At 43.1% G+C, this 18,227-nt stretch overlaps 1 protein-coding gene across 1 annotated transcript; it reads left to right on the top strand.

The window, feature by feature from the left end:
• Positions 1 to 7,322: 7,322 nt before the first annotated feature.
• LOC123735948 (homeobox protein EMX1-like) lies at positions 7,323 to 17,983 on the top strand. The gene is made up of 3 exons (XM_045713122.1): positions 7,323 to 8,089; positions 10,722 to 10,906; positions 17,006 to 17,983. The coding sequence occupies exons 1-3, from the start codon at positions 7,744 to 7,746 to the stop codon at positions 17,165 to 17,167; spliced, it is 693 nt and encodes a 230-aa protein (XP_045569078.1). The 5' UTR covers positions 7,323 to 7,743; the 3' UTR covers positions 17,168 to 17,983.
• The last annotated feature ends 244 nt before the right edge of the window (positions 17,984 to 18,227 follow it).

Below are 18,227 nucleotides of genomic sequence, written 5' to 3'. Positions count from 1 at the left end.
GCTAGGGTCAGTCTGTTACATCTGGAGTATTTCTCTTGTCTTATCCGGTGTCCTGTGTGTATTTAAATATGCTCTCTCTAATTCTCTCTTTCTCTCTTTCTGTCTTTCTCTCGGAGGACCTGAGCCCTAGGACCATGCCTCAGGACTACCTGGTATGATGACTCCTTGCTGTCCCCAGTCCACCTGGCCGTGCTGCTGCTCCAGTTTCAACTGTTCTGCCTGCGGCTATGGAACCCTGACCTGTTCACCGGACGTGCTTGTTGCACCCTCGACAACTACTATGATTATTATTATTTGACCATGCTGGTCATTTATGAACATTTTAACATTTTAACATTTTGACCATGTTCTGTTATAATATCCACCCTGCACAGCCAGAAGAGGACTGGCCACCCCTCATAGCCTGGTTCCTCTCTAGGTTTCTTCCTAGGTTTTTGGCCTTTCTAGGGAGTTTTCCTAGGGGAGTTTTCCCCTAGCCACCGTGCTTCTTTCACATGCATTGCTTGCTGTTTGGGGTTTTAGGCTGGGTTTCTGTACAGCACTTTGAGATATCAGCTGATGTACGAAGGGCTATATAAATACATTTGATTTGATTTTGATTTGATGGGGGGTGTAAATGGATGGGTGGGTGGGTGGGTGGGTGGATGGGGGGTATAAATGGGTGGGCGTATAATGTGAAACGTCTAGCAACTCAAAAGGTCGCGAGTTCGAATCTCATCACGGACAACTTAAGCATTATAGCTAATTAGAAACTTTTCAATTACTTACTACTTTTAAGCTACTTTGTAACTACTTAGCATGTTAGCTAACCTTTCACCTAACATTAATCCTAACCTTAACCCTTTAACCTAATCCTGCCCCTAAAGTTAGCCACCTAGCTAGAATTCGCAACATATCATTCGTTTTTGCTATTTCATGACATATCAAGCATTTTACAAATTCGTAACGTATAACACATTTATAAATTCGTAACATATTGTACGTTTTACAAATTTGTAATATATAATACGAATTGTAATTTGTAACATATCATACGAAATGGGTGACGGACAGCCACAAATTAATACATAAAACATAATCATACCAACTGGAGTGTTCTCGGATTTACGTACAGAAATAATACGAAATACTCTTGAGACCAGGTTGGATAGAAGGGTTGCTGGCCCAGCAGCAGCTTGAAAACTCTCACATACAGCACATTATGAAATCTTGCCTGGGTTTGTTTACATGATGTTTGGGTTTGTTTTCGTGGCTCCTACAGTTAGATTTTTTTCATCATCACAAATAATGTTAATGAGATTTACGGAGTCTGGCTTTGAACTCAATGGCTGTGTTTAAGAGCATTTAAGGCTCTTAACAACCAATGAGAATGTTGTTCTACAGCATAGTTCCGTCGGTAATGATTTTCTAATGCCTCACTCTGAGCATTAGAGCATATTTAGGGGGGAGAGACTTATTAACTTTACAAGTTAATAGTGTAACATCATGAAAGCTAAAACCCATAGGCTACATAGGTCCTTGGAGGAATACACCACAAACTGCCCGCGAATTCTGTAATATCTTGGGAAATTACGAAATTATTCATGACCAGAATTCCCAATTAATTGTCAGTCGGTACAGTGCAGAGCTGAACAGCTGTAGTGATAAACGGACCTCCATGTGTTGTGACTACAGCCACTGGCATCAGTGATTGAAATGTCTCCACTGAAACAACCGTTTTTAGTTAATATATTATCAGCCGAGACGCGATATAGTTTCTTATTAAACCCATGAGAGTAGTCTAACCTACACTTAACCTTCCCGCGGTGACTGCATGTCTGAGTTCATCGAGGCTTGAATTTCGATAAAATCTCAAATTAATCTACGCCCTATTTTACTATATTCGTGCCCTGGAATCCACAATAACCATAGCCATCTGAAATCAAATAAAAGTATAGCCCTATAGAAAAAATATATATATATTTTGAAGGTAGGCCAATCTATGTTTCTTTCTCCGAAAGAAAAGTGTTCATGTCAATTCCATAAAATAGCCTACACCAGATGCACATGTCCAGCAATAATGACCATAAAATAGCCTACACCAGATGCACATGTCCAGCAATAATAACCATAAAATAGCCTACACCAGATGCACATGTCCAGCAATAATAACCATAAAGTGTGAAAAAAATGTGTGAAAATTATTATTATTTTTTTTTTTAAACAAAATGATCTTGTTAGCCTATCCGTTCTTGAATATGAGGTTTCCACAATAACACTGTAGGTACTCATACTTATCATATAATGATGATAATTATAACACATTATAGTAATTAACTATAGATCTATTAATTTTAAAAAAAATCTCAAAGTCAATCTCAGCTATATATTCCTACGACGGTCCGTTTCAGGCCTGCTCCACTACTTGATCAACTCTTACCTGGCCGATGGAGGTTAGAATTCACCTATTTGGGCTATTAGGTCATGTTATATTAATGAAGGCGATATAAGCGGTATGAAAGGTCATGTTATTAAATGAATGAGGGCGATATAAGCGGTATGAAAGGTCATGTTATTAAATGAATGAGGGCGATATAAGCGCTCATAGGCCTACCTGTATTCCCAAACAAACAAGGTTTCGATCTTCGTCAGGTCATAAGCGACTTTTTTCGGCCCTGCACCCCACTAAAGGATGTACGTTTGATCACACTCGCCTGGCGATATAAGAGGTATGAAAGGTAACGTTATTAAATGAATGAAGGCGATATAAGAGGTGCCGTATTGCAATGAATATGTATAATATAGGCTTGCTTAGTCAGTCTGTCTGCTATGAGGATTATAGTTCCCTTTTCTGCATTACGCCTCATTATCACGCTGTTGAGATTTCCAAATTAGTCTTTACTTATCCAAGGGCCTGTACTTCTGATTTTAAAAGCTTGTTTCCGCTTTAGAAAACTGAGAGGGAATCTAATATCACATAAACACACAGTCATAGTAATTAGAAGTAATAACAACACACAGTCATAGTAATTAGAAGTAATAACAACACACAGTCATAGTAATTAGAAGTAATAACAACACACAGTCATAGTAATTAGAAGTAATAACAACACACAGTCATAGTAATTAGAAGTAATAACAACACACAGTCATAGTAATTAGAAGTAATAACAACACACAGTCATAGTAATTAGAAGTAATAACAACACACAGTCATAGTAATTAGAAGTAATAACAACACACAGTCATAGTAATTAGAAGTAATAACGACACACAGTCATAGTAATTAGAAGTAATAACAACACACAGTCATAGTAATTAGAAGTAATAACAACACACAGTCATAGTAATTAGAAGTAATAACAACACACAGTCATAGTAATTAGAAGTAATAACAACACACAGTCATAGTAATTAGAAGTAATAACAACACACAGTCATAGTAATTAGAAGTAATAACAACACACAGTCATAGTAATTAGAAGTAATAACAACACACAGTCATAGTAATTAGAAGTAATAACGACACACAGTCATAGTAATTAGAAGTAATAACAACACACAGTCATAGTAATTAGAAGTAATAACAACACACAGTCATAGTAATTAGAAGTAATAACAACACACAGTCATAGTAATTAGAAGTAATAACAACACACAGTCATAGTAATTAGAAGTAATAACAACACACAGTCATAGTAATTAGAAGTAATAACAACACACAGTCATAGTAATTAGAAGTAATAACAACACACAGTCATAGTAATTAGAAGTAATAACAACACACAGTCATAGTAATTAGAAGTAATAACAACACACAGTCATAGTAATTAGAAGTAATAACAACACACAGTCATAGTAATTAGAAGTAATAACAACACACAGTCATAGTAATTAGAAGTAATAACAACACACAGTCATAGTAATTAGAAGTAATAACAACACACAGTCATAGTAATTAGAAGTAATAACAACACACAGTCATAGTAATTAGAAGTAATAACAACACACAGTCATAGTAATTAGAAGTAATAACAACACACAGTCATAGTAATTAGAAGTAATAACAACACACAGTCATAGTAATTAGAAGTAATAACAACACACAGTCATAGTAATTAGAAGTAATAACAACACACAGTCATAGTAATTAGAAGTAATAACAACACACAGTCATAGTAATTAGAAGTAATAACAACACACAGTCATAGTAATTAGAAGTAATAACAACACACAGTCATAGTAATTAGAAGTAATAACAACACACAGTCATAGTAATTAGAAGTAATAACAACACACAGTCATAGTAATTAGAAGTAATAACAACACACAGTCATAGTAATTAGAAGTAATAACAACACACAGTCATAGTAATTAGAAGTAATAACAACACACAGTCATAGTAATTAGAAGTAATAACAACACACAGTCATAGTAATTAGAAGTAATAACAACACACAGTCATAGTAATTAGAAGTAATAACAACACACAGTCATAGTAATTAGAAGTAATAACAACACACAGTCATAGTAATTAGAAGTAATAACAACACACAGTCATAGTAATTAGAAGTAATAACAACACACAGTCATAGTAATTAGAAGTAATAACAACACACAGTCATAGTAATTAGAAGTAATAACAACACACAGTCATAGTAATTAGAAGTAATAACAACACACAGTCATAGTAATTAGAAGTAATAACAACACACAGTCATAGTAATTAGAAGTAATAACAACACACAGTCATAGTAATTAGAAGTAATAACGACACACAGTCATAGTAATTAGAAGTAATAACAACACACAGTCATAGTAATTAGAAGTAATAACAACATCACAACAAGATGGTTACATCACTTTGACAGATCTCTCTTCAGAACCCACCCCTGTCAGCGGTCTTGGTGCGGGAAGGGAAGGGTCTGAGGAGACCCCTGTCAGCGGTCTTGGTGCGGGGAAGGGTCTGAGGAGACCCCTGTCAGCGGTCTTGGTGCGGGGAAGGGTCTGAGGAGACCCCCAGTCAGCGGTCTTGGTGCGGGGAAGGGTTCTGAGGAGACCCCCTGTCAGCGGTCTTGGTGCGGGGAAGGGTCTGAGGAGACCCCTGTCAGCGGTCTTGGTGCGGGGAAGGGTCTGAGGAGACCCCCTGTCAGCGGTCTTGGTGCGGGGAAGGGTCTGAGGAGACCCCTGTCAGCGGTCTTGGTGCGGGGAAGGGTCTGAGGAGACCCCCTGTCAGCGGTCTTGGTGCGGGGAAGGGTCTGAGGAGACCCCCTGTCAGCGGTCTTGGTGCGGGGAAGGGTTCTGAGGAGACCCCTGTCAGCGGTCTTGGTGCGGGGAAGGGTCTGAGGAGACCCCCTGTCAGCGGTCTTGGTGCGGGGAAGGGTCTGAGGAGACCCCCTGTCAGCGGTCTTGGTGCGGGGAAGGGTCTGAGGAGACCCCTGTCAGCGGTCTTGGTGCGGGGAAGGGTCTGAGGAGACCCCTGTCAGCGGTCTTGGTGCGGGGAAGGGTCTGAGGAGACCCCCAGTCAGCGGTCTTGGTGCGGGGAAGGGTCTGAGGAGACCCCCTGTCAGCGGTCTTGGTGCGGGGAAGGGTCTGAGGAGACCCCCTGTCAGCGGTCTTGGTGCGGGGAAGGGGTCTGAGGAGACCCCTGTCAGCGGTCTTGGTGCGGGGAAGGGTCTGAGGAGACCCCTGTCAGCGGTCTTGGTGCGGGGAAGGGGTCTGAGGAGACCCCTGTCAGCGGTCTTGGTGCGGGGAAGGGTCTGAGGAGACCCCCTGTCAGCGGTCTTGGTGCGGGGAAGGGTCTGAGGAGACCCCCTGTCAGCGGTCTTGGTGCGGGGAAGGGTCTGAGGAGACCCCTGTCAGCGGTCTTGGTGCGGGAAGGGGTCTGAGGAGACCCCTGTCAGCGGTCTTGGTGCGGGGAAGGGTCTGAGGAGACCCCCAGTCAGCGGTCTTGGTGCGGGGAAGGGTCTGAGGAGACCCCCCTGTCAGCGGTCTTGGTGCGGGGAAGGGTCTGAGGAGACCCCCTGTCAGCGGTCTTGGTGCGGGGAAGGGTCTGAGGAGACCCCTGTCAGCGGTCTTGGTGCGGGGAAGGGTCTGAGGAGACCCCCTGTCAGCGGTCTTGGTGCGGGGAAGGGTCTGAGGAGACCCCCTGTCAGCGGTCTTGGTGCGGGAAGGGTCTGAGGAGACCCCTGTCAGCGGTCTTGGTGCGGGGAAGGGAAGGGTCTGGGGAGACCCCCTGTCAGCGGTCTTGGTGCGGGGAAGGGTCTGAGGAGACCCCTGTCAGCGGTCTTGGTGCGGGAAGGGTCTGAGGAGACCCCTGTCAGCGGTCTTGGTGCGGGGAAGGGTCTGAGGAGACCCCTGTCAGCGGTCTTGGTGCGGGGAAGGGAAGGGGTCTGAGGAGACCCCTGTCAGCGGTCTTGGTGCGGGGAAGGGTCTGAGGAGACCCCCTGTCAGCGGTCTTGGTGCGGGGAAGGGGTCTGAGGAGACCCCTGTCAGCGGTCTTGGTGCGGGGAAGGGTCTGAGGAGACCCCCCTGTCAGCGGTCTTGGTGCGGGGAAGGGTCTGAGGAGACCCCTGTCAGCGGTCTTGGTGCGGGGAAGGGAAGGGGTCTGAGGAGACCCCTGTCAGCGGTCTTGGTGCGGGGAAGGGTCTGAGGAGACCCCTGTCAGCGGTCTTGGTGCGGGGAAGGGTCTGAGGAGACCCCTGTCAGCGGTCTTGGTGCGGGGAAGGGTCTGAGCAGACCCCTGTCAGCGGTCTTGGTGCGGGGAAGGGTTCTGAGGAGACCCCTGTCAGCGGTCTTGGTGCGGGGAAGGGTCTGAGGAGACCCCCTGTCAGCGGTCTTGGTGCGGGGAAGGGTCTGAGGAGACCCCTGTCAGCGGTCTTGGTGCGGGGAAGGGTCTGGGGAGACCCCTGTCAGCGGTCTTGGTGCGGGGAAGGGTCCATCGGAGAAAACCCTTGTCAGCGGTCTTGGTGCGGGGAAGGGTCTGAGGAGACCCCTGTCAGCGGTCTTGGTGCGGGGAAGGGTCTGAGGAGACCCCCTGTCAGCGGTCTTGGTGCGGGGAAGGGTCTGAGGAGACAGGAGGAAACCTAGACACGTCGGGATGGAGCACCAGAAGCACTACGACATAAGAAGCGTTTGACATATTTTTAATAAGCATATTATTGATATTGTAGGCTACGCTTTAATGAATGGATAAAGTACTGTCATCCTCCAGCGTGTTGGCTAAAACAACACTGGTTTCATTATACATCATTTTTGGTGTGATAGTCAATATCAGGACAAGAAATGTGAATTTTTACTGGTGTTGTCTTTGCAGAATGAGCCCAAACATAAAATCCGCGGAGGAAACACTATTTGGTTTCATATGAAGCTATTGTTTGCTATATGACTTGCTGCACGTCGTCTCTAACTCTAAATCCACACGCCAGGTACATCAGAGAACTCATTGGCACGTGTTACTCTTCCAATCAGCGCAATCTATTATAACATTGCTGCGCTTGCGCACATCTCAGTCCTCCCGGTTCAAAAGAACTGTTGATTTCTCCTCGTGTCCTCCCGGTGCGCGTGCGTGGATCTCACCTCCCTAAACGCAAGGTGCTCGAGGTTCCCGTTCACAACGTCGGTCCCGTGGGGCTCTACCGTAACCGTTCGGTGTTCACTATGACTTTTTGAGGGAAGCATTTTTTTTTTTTTACTGGAACAAATAGGAATTTACAAGACCGATTGTGTTTTATTCTGGATTTCACTACCTGTGAAGTGAAGAAGATGTTTTCGTCGGTGAGTAAACGTTGTTTTATGATAGAATCATTGGTGGCTAAAGAAAACCTTCAAACTACGGAAGATCCCATCCGACCGACGGCACTGACTTATTCCAACCCGACTGACGCGTTCATGAACGGGTACCAGAGTCCCACCGGCAGGTCTCTGTATCAGAACCCGGAGCTGGTGTTCCCTGAGTCGGTCAACCACCCGGGGCTGACCATGAACCCCCACCAGCTAGGAGGGGGCCACCTACAACACCCTGCACACTTCTTTGGGACGCAACACCGAGACCCTCTTAACTTCTACCCATGGGATTTACGAAACAGGTTCTTCGGGTACAGATTTCAAGGTAAAGGATTGGAAAGAGTGTGTGTGTGTGTGTGTGTGTGTGTGTGTGTGTGTGTGTGTGTGTGTGTGTGTGTGTGTGTGTTAAAAAAAAATGTAATTGAATAATTTCTCAGTCTTAATACTTAGGCCTATCAATAATTATAACTAATGTCAAGCTAATCAAGTTCCAGGTTAATGGATAAATGAACACCTCTGGCTGGTCTGCTTGTACTTTTAACAATAAGGACTAAACTGTGACCTACACTGCAGAGATGTCAATTTAAAACAGACTAATGATTGACAACAATTAGGCTGGTAATAATAGCGGGGTTAATCATTCATTTCCATGTATGTTAATCATCAGTTCATGTTTGTCTTTATTACAAGCTGATTGTGGTGTTATGGGACTAGGGATGCATAGGCTTTATAAGTCAACTTTTTTTTCAGCCACAGGTGAACATAAACAATACCTAGAGTGGATATGAGGTAGAGTACTTATGGAAAACATTTCCACCTTCCGTTTCCCCCCTTTGGTTACACGTTGGTAAAAGGGATGTTTACGTTGCTCGTTGAACTCCCAGCCTTCGTCACCGTATCGTCACCGTATCGTCACCGTAGCAACAAATGAATACATAAACTGTTACAGCAGGATAAATAAGAGGTATGGGACGATAAGGTTGTGACATTTATTATTAATATGTTTTACTGTCAAATGGACTTCAGCAAGGCTATGTTTATTTATTATATAGGCTGTATACTCTTATAAGTTATATTTAATGTAGATATTGGGGAATATATGGTCCTAAAGTGGTTCATACAGCGCCCTCGGAAAGTATTCAGACGCCACTTGACTTTTTCAACATTTTTGTTCAATTACAGTCTTATTCTAAAATGGATTAAATGTTTGTTTTCTTCCCCTGGACAATCTACACACAATAGCCCATAATGACAAAGCAAAAACAGTTTTGAGAAATGTTTTGTCATTATGGGAAATTGTGTGTAGATTGATCAGGAAAACACCCCTATTTAATCCATTTTAGAATAAGGCTGTAATGTAACATAAATGTGGAAAAGTCAAGGGGTCTGAATACTTTCTGAATGCACTGTATGGTCCTAAAGCGGCCTATATAGTACTAAAGCGCCTTTAACTCTGCTTTATACTTTATAATGTAATCAAAGTTTAAAATCGAAACAAGGACTATTTGTTCAGTCTGCAGAACACATCAAATTGCTGATGAGTAATAATATGGAAGTCGACATGACAAAGTGAAGGTAAATTGTGTTATTGACCGTCTCATCTCCCGTTACCTCGTTTTGGCATACGTTTTGGCGTGCACTTGTGGTGCATCAAATATCTATTATAAGCAGAGAAAATATTCCGTTAAGGTGACAGGTAATTACATACAAAATTAAGAGCATTAAAAGAAGAATGCTAAACATCAAAATCACTCCATTTGGAAAAATGTGATGTCGTGTCAGAAACTTCCGTTTGCTTTATAAGGTTAATATCAGTGTATTTGTATAACATTTATACATGTATTATAGCCTAATCCAATTAAATGTGACTAGGCTATGATAGAATATGTAGGAGTCTGTAGTTTTTATTACAAGTTTAGTTTACTAGGGTCCAGATGAATGGAGCGCAAACCTAAAGCAGTCTATTTCCCCACGTCTGGAAAGGCTTCCCGGCACACACCGGGCCACAAGGCAATCTGTAAAGGAAATATTGTCTTTGTTACGCGGTCAATCCCACTGCGAATTTATCCAAACCAAACCACTATTTTATCTGAGTGAGTGCGAAAATCGTAATTATTTTCTACCCAAACGTTCAAACCAGAATTTTGTTTCAGAATCTAGCCATATTTTTTTTTAGGTTGTAAAAAAACCACACTTTTAAATAGACTATATGGTTTATATGCATCAGTAAACTCGATTAATTTAATATGTTTATAATAATTTAACGTATTGGCCTAATTTTCATTTATGATAAAAGATTAATGTCATTATTCTCAATATAAAGTAGACTAATAATATTGTTAAATTATTAAAAAATATATGTATATTGTCACACAGTCCTATTTGGAACGATATCAAATTGACAGTTTAAATTGACCCCTACGTCGATATGGACTCAACACATGCAGAAGAGTTATATAAAGTCTTCATAGACTATTTAAAACTACATAAAGAGTTTATAAACTAGCCTCAAACCAAAAGGGCAAATAATAATTTGAATTAGTTTAAGATCCCTCTCTGCCTTGTGTTGTGTTGTTTTCCACCTCACTGCAGAGCAAAACGCTACTGGTGTTGCTATGTTCTAATTGCTTCAATCAAATCAATTCAATTCAATTCAAGGGGTTTTATTGGCATGGGAAACACATGTTAACATTGCCAAAGCAAGTGAGGTAATATACAAAAGTGAAATAAACAATAAAAATGAACAGTAAACATTACACTCACAGAAGGTCCAAAAGAATAAAGACATTACAAATGTCATATCTAAACCGCAGTGTGATTCTCCCCCTCTCTCTCTCTCCGTCTCGGTCATCACTAGTTACCACAGCTACAAAGTCATAAACGATATAGTTCATTTTGACTTTGTGGATGTGGTAACTAGTGGAAACCCCTCTCTCTCTCTCTCTCTCTGCCCACAGGAAACGATGTTTCCCAAGAAAGCCAGCTCCTCCACCGCCCATTCGCCCGAAAACCCAAGCGCATCCGCACCGCGTTCTCCCCGTCGCAGCTCCTGCGGCTCGAGAGGGCGTTCGAGAATAATCATTACATAGTAGGAGCCGAGAGGAAACAGCTGGCCAACAGTCTCAATCTGTCTGAAACACAGGTGAGATACGCTACTAAAATACCCTATATGAAATATGTATATGGCACACAGTTCAGGAACAGGCCTACATAAATTAATTGAATAAATTCCAGCCCAAACTCATTCGGAGTTGATAAATTCATGTCAGCTTCTTAATTGAAATAAAATATCTTGAAGAACTTTTAATTAAAACTTGTTATAAATAAAGAATATGATTATATGTTTTTTTCAAAATACAAGTGGTGGGACCCTTTAGTGTTCTGTTGCGCGGCGTTTTGTTGCGCGGCGTTCTGTTGCGCGGCGTTTTGTTGCGCGGCGTTTTGTTGCGCGGCGTTCTGTTCTGTTGCGCGGCGTTCTGTTGCGCAGCGTTCTGTTCTGTTGCGCGGCGTTCTGTTGCGCGGCGTTCTGTTCTGTTGCGCAGCGTTCTGTTCTGTTGCGCGGCGTTCTGTTGCATAGCTTCGTGAAATGAAGATTTAAAAATGTATTTTAAATATTATTAACATTATCATTTTTAATATTCAATTATAATTCGTATTCGGGTTTAATATGATAATTATTAGGCTATTGAAACATTGGGCTTATTCATTATTAGCTCTACTGAAAAAGATTCGATTTTTCCTGCAAGCCTACATAGGACAAATATTGGCACATATTTTTATGTTGAAATTAGTCAACTGTTAGCGATAGGGCCTATGATAGAAAATTGGACTATTACAATTTATTGTCAAGCTCAGTGAATCATTTTACTAAATCATAAGGTAAAAGGGCTTGTCAGCCTGTGATTTCCATTTCTGATGCGTTTTCATTGGAACAATAGTTTTTATTCTAAACTCAGCAAAAAAGAAACGCCCATTTTTCAGGACCCTGTCATTCAAAGATAATTCGTGAAAATCCAAATATCTTCATTGTAAAGCATTTAAGCACTGTTTCCCATGCATGTTCAATGAACCATGAACATTTAATGAACATGTACCTGTGGAACGGTCGTTAAGACACTAACAGCTTACAGACGGTAGGCAATTAAGGTCACAGTTATGAAAACTTAGGACACTAAAGAGGCCTTTCTACCGACTCTGAAAAACACCAAAAGAAAGATGGCCAGGGTCCCTGCTCATCTGAGTGAACGTGCCTTAGGAATGCTGCAAGGAGGCATGAGGACTGCAGATGTGGCCAGGGCAATAAATTGCAATGTCTGTACTATGAGACGCCTAAGACAGCGCTACAGGGAGACAGGATGGACAGCTGATCATCCTCGCAGTGGCAGACCACGTGTAACAACACCTGCACAGGATCGGTACATCCAAACATCACACCTGCGGGACAGGTACAGGATGGCAACAACAACTGCTCGAGTCACACCAGGAACGCACAATCCCTCCATCAGTGCTCAGACTGTCCGCAATAGGCTGAGAGAGGCTGGACTGAGGGCTTGTAGGCCTGTTGTAAGGCAGGTCCTCACCAGACATCACCGGCAACAACATTGCCAATGGGCACAAATCCACCGTCACTGGACCAGACAGGCCTGGCAAAAAGTGCTCTTCACTGACAAGTCGCGGTTTTGTCTCACCAGGGGTGATGGTCGGATTGTGTTTATTGTCGAAGGAATGAGCGTTACACCGAGGCCTGTACTCTGGAGCGGGATCAATTTGGAGGTCCTGACATGACCCTCCAGCATGACAATGCCACCAGCCATACTGCTCGTTCTGTGCGTGATTCCTGTAAGACAGGAATGTCAGTGTTTTGCCATGGCCAGCGAAGAACCCGGATCTCAATCCCATTGAGCACATCTGGGACCTGTTGGATTGGAGGGTGAGGGCTAGGGCCATTCCCCCAGAAATGTCCGGGAACTTGCAGGTGCCTTGGTGGAAGAGTGGGGTAACATCTCACAGCAAGAACTGGCAAATCTGGTGCAGTCAATGAGGAGGAGATGCACTGCAGTACTTAATGCAGCTGGTGGCCACACCACATACTGACTGTTACTTTAGATTTTGACCCCCCCCCCTTTGTTCAGGGACATATTATTCAATTTCTGTTCATCACATATCTTTGAAACTTGTTCAGTTTATGTCTCAGTTGTTGAATCTTGTTAAGTTCATTCAAATATGTAAACACGTTAAGTTTGCTGAAAATAAACGCAGTTGACAGTGAGAGAACGTTTCTTCTTTTGCTGAGTTTAGTTTGCTAATCTAGTTTGTTAATCTAGGCTGTTAATCTAGCCTGCTAATCTAGTCATCTGAACAAAAAATATATATCTAATTTTTAGTTACAGCATAAAGCATCAATGTACGTGAAATAGTGACGCATATAGTCTACGGTGAAATACTGACACGTCCATTCGGGAAGTGTTCAGACCCCTTGACTTTTTCCACATTTTGTTACGTTACAACCTTATTCTAAAATGGATTAAGTCGTTTTTCCCTCATCAATCTACACACAATACCCCATAATGACATCACAATACCCCATAATGACATCACAATACCCCATAATGACATCACAATAACCCATAATGACAAAGCAAAAACAGATCAATCTTTTTTTTGCACATTTATTAAAACATAAAAAACTGAAATATCAAATTTACATATTCATATTCAGACCCTTTACTCTGGTCTGATGAAACCAAGATTGAACTCTTTGGCCTGAATGCCAAGCGTCACGTCTGGAGGAAACCTGGCACCATCCCTACGGTGAAGCATGGTGGTGGCAGCATCATGCTGTGGGGATGTTTTTCAGCGGCAGGGACTGGGAGACTAGTTAGAATCGAGGGAAAGATGAAATGGTGAGAAAAGTACAGAAAGATCCTTGATGAAAACCTGCTCCAGATCGGTCAGAACCTCAGACTGGGGTGAAGGTTCTCCTTCCAACAGGACAACGACCTTAAGCACACAGCCAAGACAATGCAGAAGTGGCTTCGGGACAAGTCTCTGAATGTCCTTGAGTGGCCCAGCCAGAGCCCGGACTTGAACCCGATCAAACATCTCTGGAGAGACCTGAAAATAGCTGTGCAGTGACGCTCCCCATCCAACCTGACAGAGCTTGAGAGGAACTGCAGAGAAGAATGGGAGAAACTCCCCAAATACAGGTGTGCCAAGCTTGTAGCGTCATACCCAAGAAGACTCGAGGTTGTAATCGCTGCCAAAGGTGCTTCAACAAAGTACTGAGTAAAGGGTCTGAATAATTACGTAAATGTGATATGTATTTTAATTTTTAATACATCTGCAATCATTTTCTAAAATCTGTTTTTCTGCATTGTGTTGAGATTGATGAGTGAATAAAAAACAATCCATTTTAGAATAAGGCTGTAATGTACCAAAATGAGGAAAAAGCCAAGGGGTCTGAATACTTCCCGAAGGCACTGCATAAACAGTAGATTCTCCTAATAATAAATCCTATCCGGAAAAACGAGCGACAGCTCCCTAGCGACAGCATCCTAGCGACAGCTCCCTAGCGACAGCATCCTAGCGACAGCATCCTAGCGATAGCTACCTAGCGACAGCTCCCTAGTGAACAGTGGAAGAGAATCACAATGTCAAGTTAATCATTTGGTTTCACCAAAGGATTTATTATTAGGAGAATCTAAAAAGGCCACTATAGCAATAAAGGACAAATAGGGCTGCCATCTAAGAAATATTGTTGTTGAAATAGTATAAATGCAAAAAGTTGTTGAATGCAAAAAGCGTCATAACTTCCTATTCATTAATGGTTAAGTAAGGTTGCTTACAGTTAAACCAAACTTCCTGAGGATATCACGGTGAAAGGAATCTGCACTCACATCAATAGGATCCTAATTACAACATGAGTCACAACGTCTGAAGTCTAAATAAAACTTGTCAGGGTTGAGTGTTGCTTGTAAACTTGTGAGGGTTTAGTGTTGCTTGTAAACTTGTCAGGGTTGAGTGTTGCTTGTAAGACTTGTCAGGGTTGAGTGTTGCTTGTAAGACTTGTCAGGGTTGAGTGTTGCTTGTAAGACTTGTCAGGGTTGAGTGTTGCTTGTAAGACTTGTCAGGGTTGAGTGTTGCTTGTAGGACTTGTCAGGGTTGAGTGTTGCTTGTAAGACTTGTCAGGCTTGAGTGTTGCTTGTAAGACTTGTCAGGGTTGAGTGTTTCTTGTAAACTTGTCAGGGTTGAGTGTTGCTTGTAAGACTTGTCAGGGTTGAGTGTTGCTTGTAAGACTTGTCAGGGTTGAGTGTTGCTTGTAAGACTTGTCAGGGTTGAGTGTTGCTTGTAAGACTTGTCAGGGTTGAGTGTTGCTTGTAAGACTTGTCAGGGTTGAGTGTTGCTTGTAAGACTTGTCAGGGTTGAGTGTTGCTTGTAAGACTTGTCAGGGTTGAGTGTTGCTTGTAAGACTTGTCAGGGTTGAGTGTTGCTTGTAGGACTTGTCAGGGTTGAGTGTTGCTTGTAAGACTTGTCAGGCTTGAGTGTTGCTTGTAAGACTTGTCAGGGTTGAGTGTTTCTTGTAAACTTGTCAGGGTTGAGTGTTGCTTGTAAGACTTGTCAGGGTTGAGTGTTGCTTGTAAGACTTGTCAGGGTTGAGTGTTGCTTGTAAGACTTGTCAGGGTTGAGTGTTGCTTGTAAGACTTGTCAGGGTTGAGTGTTGCTTGTAAGACTTGTCAGGGTTGAGTGTTGCTTGTAAGACTTGTCAGGGTTGAGTGTTTCTTGTAAACTTGTCAGGGTTGAGTGTTGCTTGTAAGACTTGTCAGGGTTGAGTGTTGCTTGTAAGACTTGTCAGGGTTGAGTGTTTCTTGTAAACTTGTCAGGGTTGGGTGTTGCTTGTAAGACTTGTCAGGGTTGAGTGTTGCTTGTAAGACTTGTCAGGGTTGAGTGTTTCTTGTAAACTTGTCAGGGTTGGGTGTTGCTTGTACGACTTGTCAGGGTTGAGTGTTTCTTGTAAACTTGTCAGAGTTGAGTGTTTCTTGTAAACTTGTCAGAGTTGAGTGTTTCTTGTAAACTTGTCAGGGTTGAGTGTTTCTTGTAAACTTGTCATTCTAATATGTAGCCTACAGTATTGGTGTCGAGAGTAGGAAAGCCATTCAACCAGCTTTGTGTACAGAGGCTGAGAGGCCTGTTGTTGCAGGGTCTTGCAGGGTCTTGCAATCGTAATGCTATGATTGTTTTTTAGTATTATACCTTTTTTGTGTACATTTCACAAGAAACAATTCTGAAATTGTGTATCCAAGTTAGAGTTATATAGGCATAGAGGGGCTTGTATAACCCTCCAATAAAATACAACCTTCTCTGTCTTCCTCTCCAGGTGAAGGTGTGGTTCCAGAACATAGATAGATATCTCTAATGTCCCCCTGTCTTCCTCTCCAGGTGAAGGTGTGGTTCCAGAACATAGATAGATATCTCTAATGTCCCCCTGTCTTCCTCTCCAGGTGAAGGTGTGGTTCCAGAACATAGATAGATATCTCTAATGTCCCCCTGTCTTCCTCCCCAGGTGAAGGTGTGGTTCCAGAACATAGATAGATATCTCTAATGTCCCCCTGTCTTCCTCTCCAGGTGAAGGTAGGGTTCCAGAACATAGATAGATATCTCTAATGTCCCCTGTCTTCCTCCCCAGGTGAAGGTGTGGTTCCAGAACATAGATAGATATCTCTAATGTCCCCCTGTCTTCCTCTCCAGGTGAAGGTAGGGTTCCAGAACATAGATAGATATCTCTAATGTCCCCCTGTCTTCCTCTCCAGGTGAAGGTGTGGTTCCAGAACATAGATAGATATCTCTAATGTCCCCCTGTCTTCCTCTCCAGGTGAATGTGTGGTTCCAGAACATAGATAGATATCTCTAATGTCCCCCTGTCTTCCTCTCCAGGTGAAGGTGTGGTTCCAGAACATAGATAGATATCTCTAATGTCCCCCTGTCTTCCTCTCCAGGTGAAGGTGTGGTTCCAGAACATAGATAGATATCTCTAATGTCCCCCTGTCTTCCTCTCCAGGTGAAGGTGTGGTTCCAGAACATAGATAGATATCTCTAATGTCCCCCTGTCTTCCTCTCCAGGTGAAGGTGTGGTTCCAGAACATAGATAGATATCTCTAATGTCCCCCTGTCTTCCTCTCCAGGTGAATGTGTGGTTCCAGAACATAGATAGATATCTCTAATGTCCCCCTGTCTTCCTCTTCAGGTGAAGGTGTGGTTCCAGAACAGGAGGACTAAGTACAAGAGACAGAAGATGGAGGAGGGGCCTGACAGTCATCAGAATAAGAACGGACACCACCACATCAACAGATGGAGGCTTGTCACTGAGCAGGGCAGCTCCGAGGACATCGACGTCGGACTGGACTAAGACCCCAACCCCTGGGCCTCTGCCCTACCCTCCTGGACGCCCCTGTACCCCCCCCCCCCCTTAACCCCTGGCCTGATTCCCATTTTGCAACACAAGAGGACCAACGTTAACCCTAGTTATTATGTAAAGTTATGAAGTATAATGACATGTTACAAGAAAAAATAGATTTTTATGTTACTTGACTTGCATCCATCCTAAATAATGATCTCATGTCTGATCTGTGTAGGTGGTGTTCCATCCTACAGCTTCTCTGATCTGTGTAGGTGGTGTTCCATCCTACAGCTTCTCTGATCTGTGTAGGTGGTGTTCCATCCTACAGCTTCTCTGATCTGTGTAGGTGGTGTTCCATCCTACAGCTTCTCTGATCTGTGTAGGTGGTGTTCCATCCTACAGCTTCTCTGATCTGTGTAGGTGGTGTTCCATCCTACAGCTTCTCTGATCTGTGTAGGTGGTGTTCCATCCTACAGCTTCTCTGATCTGTGTAGGTGGTGTTCCATCCTACATTTTCTCTGATCTGTGTAGGTGGTGTTCCATCCTACAGCTTCTCTGATCTGTGTAGGTGGTGTTCCATCCTACAGCTTCTCTGATCTGTGTAGGTGGTGTTCCATCCTACAGCTTCTCTGATCTGTGTAGGTGGTGTTCCATCCTACAGCTTCTCTGATCTCATGTCTGATCTAGGTGGTGTTCCTTCCAGACTACATTGCCGACACATGCCAGACATCTAGTCAGACAGGAACAGCACCACGATCATCTAGTCAGACAGGAACAGCACCATGATCATCTAGTCAGACAGGAACAGCACCGTGATCATCTAGTCAGACAGGAACAGGAACAGCACCATGATCATCTAGTCAGACAGGAACAGCACCACGATCATCTAGTCAGACAGGAACAGCACCGTGATCATCTAGTCAGACAGGAACAGCACCACGATCATCTAGTCAGACAGGAACAGCACCGTGATCATCTAGTCAGACAGGAACAGCACCACGATCATCTAGTCAGACAGGAACAGCACCACGATCATCTAGTCAGACAGGAACAGCACCGTGATCATCTA

This window comes from Salmo salar, unplaced genomic scaffold (genome assembly GCF_905237065.1).
Source record: "Salmo salar unplaced genomic scaffold, Ssal_v3.1, whole genome shotgun sequence".
Classification (NCBI taxonomy): Eukaryota; Metazoa; Chordata; class Actinopteri; order Salmoniformes; family Salmonidae; genus Salmo; species Salmo salar.
The sequence above is the reverse complement of the archived record's forward strand: the minus strand, read 5'-3'. Positions and strand labels throughout refer to the sequence as shown.

Bases quoted from the DNA above. Each gene is read 5' to 3' on its own strand.
- LOC123735948 (XM_045713122.1), top strand. From the start codon at position 7,744: ATGTTTTCGTCGGTGAGTAAACGTTGTTTTATGATAGAATCATTGGTG. The intron at 8,090-10,721 runs GTAAAGGATTGG...CTCTGCCCACAG, and splicing joins CTTCGGGTACAGATTTCAAG to GAAACGATGTTTCCCAAGAA. The intron at 10,907-17,005 runs GTGAGATACGCT...CTTCCTCTTCAG, and splicing joins TCAATCTGTCTGAAACACAG to GTGAAGGTGTGGTTCCAGAA.